The sequence below is a fragment of the Camellia sinensis genome, chromosome 2, assembly GCF_055761805.1.
Source record: "Camellia sinensis isolate YWXY chromosome 2, ASM5576180v1, whole genome shotgun sequence".
NCBI lineage: Eukaryota > Viridiplantae > Streptophyta > Magnoliopsida > Ericales > Theaceae > Camellia > Camellia sinensis.
In genome coordinates, this window is record NC_138962.1 from 28861416 (window position 1) to 28869908 (window position 8493).

Below are 8493 nucleotides of genomic sequence, written 5' to 3' on the forward strand. Positions count from 1 at the left end.
AAAATTGGCAAATAATTTTTAAATAAAAAGCAATTTTTATCCATAGAGTCAACCAACAAAATGTCACTTTTTTTTTTTTTTTTTTTGACTAAATTATAATTAAGGCTTACATTGAGAAGTAGGGTAAACATTAAATTTTTTAATTTTTTTTCAAAAAATTATAAAAAAAATAAAGAGATGGTGTTATTTAAAAAATCAAAAAATTAACTTTTTAATCCATCTGTCAGAAATACGCCTAAGTTCTAAATCTACAGAATGATCAATCTTTTTGTTTTTATTTTCTTTGATGGACCCACATATGAGCAATTTACTATTTAAACCTTTGGGAATATAGTTTTTATTTTAAAAAAAATTATAAATTATTATATAAAAAATAAAAAATCAATTAATATTATCAATTCTCAAACAGACTTTATTTGTCAAATTAGGATCGTCTGGTAATGATTTTTTTTAGTTGGTTTTTTAATTTTTTTTGATTATTTTAGCCTGTGACTTTTTTAATTGTTTAGTTTTTTTGTTTGGATTTTTTTGACTTTTTGGCTTTAGAATGAAATTTTTTTTATGTCTTTTTGTGATTTTTGTCCTTTTGTAATTTTTTGAAATTTTTTTTATCCTTTTGGGATTGTTTGGAAAATGGATTTAGGATTAAAATAGTCACAAAAAATAAAATAGACTTTTTAATCTTAATAATATTTAATTTATAATCATTACATTCTTTCTCTTATAAAAAAATTTAAAAAATAAAAAATCCTCTTTTTAATTATTCTATATTAAAATAATTAAAAAAATCCTCAAACCAAGCCTTCGTGATTTTTTAGCCTAAGAGAGAAACCAAACGAGCACTTAAGCCTCGTTTGGCAAGAGGCTATTTTAGCCAATTAGTCAAAAAGTTACTAAATTAGCCAAAAAAACCAATAACTCATACAAAAAAGTCAAAGATTCTCTTTTCTCTCTACTTTTTGCACATCTTTTCGTAATTAGCCAAAAAGTCATTCCAAACATACAAGTTTTTTTTACCTACCTTTTTAGTCAAATAGCCAAAAAATTACTAAATTAGCCTGTTCCCAAACAAAGACTTAGAATCAACAACGAATGGGCTATACGCCTAAGTGTTGCGAAACCGATTGGAAAACTATGGGCGCTACTACGACGCTCGCTCAGTGCTCTCAGACCAATAAAAGAAAAAAAAATAAAAAACCGTTCGAATGCAAAGAAATCCTCTAAATTCAAGTTTCAGTTTTCTTTTTTAATTCTGTTGAAACGCTCACAGATTCACGGTCTCCGTTTAATTCGATCTTTTGACTAACCATTGAAAAAGAAAAAGTCATTCCATCCTACGAACCACAACGTACGATTCCACGAGACTCAAATACACCCCCACATCATTCTATCTTTTCTAAAATTATTTACACCAAAATATCAGAATTAAAATATCTCATCCTTATCCTCTTTATCATCTACGTATATTATATCATATAATATAGTCTTATCTCTAAAACCCTTTGACAACGGTCGTGTTATTCTGTAGAGACGATGATGAGATCAGTGCCTATTTCTTCATCTTCCAGTTTCCTTCTCGATCAGAACGATCTTCTTCTTCATCATCATCAATGTCCAGCGAGAGTTGTTGGTTCTTCGACTCCGACGATCTGTTGTTCTTCGCGAAGCAATTCTTATATACCAAAGCTCGAACCTTTTAGCAGAACCAAGTTCGATCGACTCGTCAGAGACCCTCCCTTGATCCAAAAGTCCGAAAACGAGCTTGCTGGTACGTTTCAGTCTCTTCCTTTTATAATTTCAACTCTCTGTAATCACTACTACAAAAATCAAGGAATTGTATATGTATGAATCGATACATATTGACAACTTGGCCATAAAAACGTAATTATCAAGATACATACATGTCCTTTGGCTGCACTTATAAGTTAGTTTATTTTTATTGATTTATTACTTTGAGTCCAATTTTTTTAGACTATCCGTAAAATTACTTAGAAACTTTGGAATTTTTTCTGAAAAAGTTGAAAAAAGTACTCTGTTTTTTTTATTAAAAAAAAAAAAATTGATTCAACATTTTTTTTTTTTTTATTAAACATAAAAATGAGTCAATAGAAAAAGGGATAAACTACCAGGTTTAGACTTAATTATTATCATTTTTTATTGAAAATATGACGTTTTTTTGCATATGTCGTTAAAAATGGATAATTAGAGACTTTTTTTGTCATGGTTTTTATAAATTGTTGTTAAAATTTACTAATTTTTTCTGTGACATTTTTTAGACCGTTGAAAGTTGAAAATGAGTAATGTTTCTTTGTGATAGATTTGTTATTAGTGACATTTTTTGTGTAAAATTTTCAAACGGTAAAGTTAACAATTAGTGACAAGTTTTTAATAATGTTTGATAAAAAATATGGTTAATTATCATACGACCTGTGCAATAATAAGTTTACGTAAGTTCCCTTAAGAAAAACTAGTTTGTAGAAGTTTTTTTTTTTAATAGTAGAATGACTTTGGAATTTTGCCCAAAAATAAGAGGTTACTTTTCTGGTAGTTACAAACTTTTATTTTTTATTTTAATTAGTTCTTATTAAATGTTAGGATTTTTATTTTATTTTATTTTATTTTATGTGATGAGTATAATTATATCAGTTGGCAATTTCTATTCAACTTCTATTAAAAGCTGATGATGATTGTTGCATGACTATGATTCACTATGTAGATAAGTGGGTTCATGATCATAATATTAATTCCAGACTAATTTAGTGTATCCTATCATTTTTTAAATCATATATTTATGTTTTGTTCTAATGTTTAGATTACTGTTCAACCCTCGAAGGAGACCCGTCCTATAGCTGTTGGAGAGCCTACTTTGAACTCAAAGATCTCGAAGTATGTTTCTTTTTCCTTTCTTTTTCTTTGTATGTTTCATAGCTTACCAAAACCCATCTTCTGTTTGGTTGCTAAGAAAACCACTGAATTCAAACAGTATATGATTTTTTTTTTTCATGTTGCAATTTCAAGGTCAACTCAACAAAGCCAAAAACTTGTTTTCTTTGTTTATGTAGGACCTAACTTAATTATTTCATTTTCCCAGAAAAAGTATCCAAAACAAGAGGTAGAGAAGCTGATAATTCAAGCGGGCGGAGTAAAAACTCTGATCGGCTGCTTGCATGGAATATCAGAAATTCACAGAAACAAGAAGGAAACCGACGGATCGGCCAAGACATTGATCGAAGAGAAAACTAAAGAGAGACCTCTTCATGTGCCGGATGGATTGCCAAAATCAACAGAAGAGCTCGAAGAAGAAGAGAAAGCAAAAATGCCTGATTCAGCTTTCACACGAATGCTCAGAACCAAGGGGAGGTTCCCTGCCTGGTACTCTCCTGCACCCGATCACGAAACAGATTGATGTATCAATATATACATGAACTCGACGATAGTGACTTGAAGTTATTATGTATTTTGTGCTCTGTAAATGTTTTGTTCAAGTTTGATATTTGGGATTTTGGTTTGATCCTTTATTGTGCAGACAAGGCTCAATCTATAACCTCTCTGTGTCTTTTTTTATTTCTTTCTTATTGTGTGTATGTTTTTTGAACTAGAAATTAGTTTGGCTCTTGGGTTGAAGATGGTTGTCCATTTTGGGATAATTTTAATGTTTGTATGAATCTATGAATTAAATGGAATTTCAGTGGCAAAGGCAGCCATTAAAATCATTGTGGTTGACGTTTGGAATGTCAAATTAGAACTCAGATCAGAATAAGATTAAGTGATGTGAATTACAGATTGTGAGCAATTCAGTGAGCCATGATAGAGTTTTTAGCTGAAATCAGAGCTACACAAATTTGATGAAGTGTTTTCAAACAGTGCCCAGCCAAATCTCCATTGGGAGAAAAACCACAAAAATCACAACTTTTACTACAAAAATTTGTAACCTTTTCATTAATAGCTTTTCTTTCTTGAAATTTGTTTACATGTTGATTGGTAAAATTGGAGAAAAAAAATGCTATTATTTGAACTTTTGGGAGAAATTATAAATAAAAATAAAAATTTTAATTGTCCCAATTGAAAGTTAAAAAGAGGTTGGTAGTAGTTTAGAGGGAAAAATTATCCTTACTGGAACATAGATTATGCTCTGCTGGTTGTTAATCAAAGTAAATGTGTATAATGGTAGGGCTCGAGCATGTTTTGAAGTGTTACAATGGTGTATCCAGAGTCGTGTTAAAGAAATTCAGGTTCAGACGGATAGTCCAGAGCTTGTGAGACAACTGAACAATTATGTTAATGATGTTGATTGGCAGATTAAAACTATCCTATTACATATTAGGTGATTATTCAGTACTTCCGGGATATGTGACAAGAGTCCACGATTTATGGTGCTTCATAAAGTTTTGATTGGTGGAAAGATTGGTGGAAAGACACAGGAGTCCACAATTTATGTTGGTGATTAGGGGACAACATGGGGCTAAGTAATTGGTAATTGATTTGGAATATAGACATGTAATGCTACGGGAGTATTGAATAATTTTCCTTAGATATTAAGGTTCTATGTAAATATATAGATTATGTGCGTATTGTAAAGGTATTTAGGAAGGTGGTTCAAGATGCTCACAATGCGGCAAAATTAGTTTCATTAGGATAAAGCTCATTTTGTATGATGGTAGTGACCGTATGTTTCATGATATATCTATATATATAATCGTTATTCCTCCCAAAAAAAAAAATAAATAAATAAAGTAAATGATTTTTTGTTAGTTTACACAAATGTGTCATAGCAAAAATTATTGGGAGAGCAATCAAACCATCCAAATATTTCATCGCAACATGTGTGTAAATGACCAGAAATAGGTAAGTTGGTTAAAGGAGGACTTGGTCATCATCAAAATTCAGCCATTGCTATTCCATCTCCATTCCAAAGCATGCAAAAAAAACCTAAATTTGTCTCTGCTATTTTGGTGGTTTTTCAAATGACCAACCATGAATTCCGATGCTATAAATGGGGGTCTCCCTCTCTCCAACCTCCATATAACACCATCCTCTATCTTCCCATTGATGAATAAGCAGCCTTAGGCCTCTCTCAAGGTGGTCTAAGATGGCTAACCCTCAAATAATAATAAGGGCCTCTGGCTGCTTCCTCCTCTTCTCCCTTCTCTTTTCTTCTTCTTTTTCATTTATTTCTTCAACCTCCTCTACCGGTCGTCGCCAACTCACAGAGCATCATGTAGGTGTAGACACCATTGAAATTGAAGCTGAGAAACTCAGTTTCCCCAATTCAAGACTCAAGAGAGCTTACAAGGCCCTCCAGGCATGGAAAATGGCAATTTACTCTGACCCAAACAAAATGACAGCCAATTGGGTTGGCCCCAATGTGTGTTCCTACACCGGTGTTGGCTGTACTTCGGCACTCGACAACCCTTCTTTGAACGTTGTTGCCGGGATTGATCTCAACCGCGGTGACATTGCCGGGTACTTGCCCGATGAGCTAGAGCTCTTAACCGACGTTGCTATCTTTCACATTAATTCAAACAGGTTCTGTGGCATCATCCCCGAGGGGATGGGGAAGCTTAACCTTCTCCGCGAATTTGATGTCAGCAACAATCGCTTCGTCGGTTCATTCCCAAAGCCTGTTTTGGAGATGCAATCTCTTGCTTATCTCGATTTGAGGTTCAATGACTTCGAAGGACCATTGCCAGCCGAGCTATTCAAGAAGGACGATCTTGATGCTTTGTTGTTGAACAATAACCGGTTCACTGGCACCATCCCCGAAACATTAGGTGATTCGCCTGTTTCGGTGGCAGTGTTTTCCAACAACATATTCACCGGTTGCCTCCCGAAAAGCATTGGAAAAATGAAGAATTTGAATGAAATCAATTTTTCGGGCAACAAGATGAGCGGTTGTTTGCCAGAGGAGATCGGGTTGTTGGGGAATGCGACAGTGATAGATCTAAGCTTTAACAATTTCACCGGAGTGTTGCCAGTAGGGTTTAGTGGGTTGAAGAGTATCGAGATTTTGGAATTTACAGGAAATAAGTTGACGGGAGGTATTTCAGAGACGATTTGTAGCTTGCCAACGTTGAAGAACTTGACATTTGCGGACAATTTCTTCAAGAAAGTGGGGAAAACTTGCTATGTGAAGGATAAATTTGATTTGTTCAATGACGAGACTAATTGTTTGGATGGGAGGCCGAACCAGAAGTCGAGAGAGGTTTGTTTGCCCATGGTGACTCGGCCAATCGATTGTAGCAAGCAATGCCGGCCGAATTCTGAGGACCCTAGCCCGGTTGGACCCAAATCACCAGCACCCCAAACTCCATCGAAGCCGACCCCATTGACACCAAAACCAACACCCAAGCCACAACCTCCAAAACCAACACCCCAAACTCCATCGAAGCCGACCCCATCGACACCAAAACCAACACCCAAGCCACAACCTCCAAAACCAACACCAACACCAACACCAACACCAACACCAACACCCAAGCCACAACCTCCCAAACCAAAACCGTTGTCACCACCATCAACACCCAAGCCACAACCTCCAAAGCCAACACCATTGTCACCACCACCAACACCAAAGTCACAACCACCACCAACACCAAAGCCACAACCTCCAAAACCCACACCATTGTCACCACCACCAACACCAAAGCCACAACCTCCACAACCCACACCGTTGTCACCAGCACCAATTCCTACACTTCCTACCAGGCGTAACCCACCACCAGTATTCAAGGCACCAACCCCAACTCCAACTCCAACTCCAACTCCAACCCCTACCCCTACCCCTACCCTTGCACCCAAAACATCGCCACCACCACAACCACCAAAGACGATTTTGAGGCCACCAACACCCTCACCAAAGCCATCTCCCGTTCCAACACCAAAACCAGTCCCGTCTCAACCTACGCCTTCAATAAAACCCCCAAGACCTGTGTCACCAGCACCGGTTTTCTCACCCGTACCAGCACCTGAACCGGTGAAAATAACTCCACCACCAAAAGCTGCCTCGCCAGTAGTGCCACCACGAGTTCAACCCCCAATGCGGCCAGTCCAATCGCCACCGCCACCACCACCGGTTCAGTCTCCACCCCCGCCAGTTTTCTCTCCCCCACCACCCGTATTTTCACCACCCCCACCGGTTCGGTCTCCGCCACCACCAGTAAGGTCCCCACCACCACCAGTCGTATTCTCACCACCTCCACCGGTTCGGTCCCCACCACCACCTGTCTTCTCTCCTCCACCACCGGTTCACTCCCCACCACCACCGGTATTCTCCCCACCACCACCCGTCCAATCACCACCACCACCACCATCACCAACCCCATCTCCTCCTCCTCCAACTCCTGCTCCCGCTCCAATCTTCTCTCCACCACCACCCGTCTTCTTCCCACCGCCGCCAGTCCAATCACCACCACCACCAACTCCATCTCCTCCTCCTCCTACTCCTGCCCCCTCTCCACAACCACCGAGCTTCGAAGACGTCTTCCTCCCACCAAACTTGGGTGCTGAGTACTCGTCGCCGCCACCACCAATGTTCCAAGGCTATTAAGTAGTCTACCGTCAGCATATTTCTACTTCATTATCTGTAATTTGAATCTACAGTGATGTACATGAGAAAAGTACATCAATTTCCCACTTGATTGTCTAATGATGATGACATATATACAATTACAGGAAATTGCCTCTCGTATTTTGACCTCTTTTTACTTCTCAATTCTTTCTACCACTTTTCGAAACTTTCAAATAAGTCACATTTATTTTTAAATTTTTTTTGACATTTTTTTTTGAAATTACATGAAATTTTTATTTTTATTTTTTGAGCTTGGCTTGTGTAAACAAATTTAAAAAGTAATTTTTTTTTGAAAATTTTAAAAAAATTAAAAATGAAAACCAAAATAAGCTAAAACAGTTTCTTTCAAATGAATTTTTTTTTTCTTTAACTTGTCGAGTAAAATTTAGAAGCTTAAAGGATTTTGAAAATTAAAAAAAAAAAAAATTCGCAAAAAGACAAAAATAAGCCAGTAAAAAAATAAACTTCAAACACTCACATACATTAGATGCGATAAATTTGCCAAATTATAAATAAAAAAAATTAAGTGCATACATAGAGCTCCCTTAAATATGTTTTTGGTGGTTTTTTTTTTTTACTTTTTATAAATAAAAAAAATTACAAAATAAATAAAAATAATGATTTAACAACTTGTAGTGATATTTTGATTAAAAACTCACTTCCCAAACAAGACTTGATTATATGATGAAATGAAATTATGTTCTAGAAAAATTGAGTTAACAATGGGATAGATTGTACGACAATTGCAGGGCTTTAACCATTTGGCTTGTCAAATATTTTTCAACAATTTCACAGAAACATTATCAAAAAAATTACATTTATTTTAGGTGTAACTCATACCTTACTAACTATAAATGTACACTGTATATTTCATTTCTAGAATAATTTTTTATGGTAAATTTTTTGGATACATATCCAATTTCAAT

At 35.9% G+C, this 8493-nt stretch overlaps 2 protein-coding genes across 2 annotated transcripts; both read left to right on the forward strand.

The window, feature by feature from the left end:
- Positions 1-1111: 1111 nt before the first annotated feature.
- MEE14 (maternal effect embryo arrest 14) lies at positions 1112-3713 on the forward strand. Its single transcript, XM_082905122.1, has 3 exons — positions 1112-1768; positions 2813-2886; positions 3092-3713. Exons 1-3 carry the CDS (start codon positions 1534-1536, stop codon positions 3404-3406), a joined length of 624 nt encoding a protein of 207 aa, XP_082761248.1. The 5' UTR covers positions 1112-1533; the 3' UTR covers positions 3407-3713.
- A 1313-nt stretch (positions 3714-5026) lies between these two features.
- Positions 5027-7688, forward strand: LOC114301275 (uncharacterized). The gene has a single exon (XM_028246208.2). The coding sequence runs from the start codon at positions 5090-5092 to the stop codon at positions 7544-7546; it is 2457 nt and encodes an 818-aa protein (XP_028102009.2). The 5' UTR covers positions 5027-5089; the 3' UTR covers positions 7547-7688.
- Positions 7689-8493: the final 805 nt, after the last annotated feature.

Coding starts and splice junctions, on each gene's coding strand:
- MEE14 (XM_082905122.1), top strand. CDS start 1,534: ATGATGAGATCAGTGCCTATTTCTTCATCTTCCAGTTTCCTTCTCGAT. Junction 1,769..2,812: donor GTCCGAAAACGAGCTTGCTG/GTACGTTTCAGT, acceptor TCTAATGTTTAG/ATTACTGTTCAACCCTCGAA. Junction 2,887..3,091: donor TTGAACTCAAAGATCTCGAA/GTATGTTTCTTT, acceptor TCATTTTCCCAG/AAAAAGTATCCAAAACAAGA.
- LOC114301275 (XM_028246208.2), top strand. CDS start 5,090: ATGGCTAACCCTCAAATAATAATAAGGGCCTCTGGCTGCTTCCTCCTC.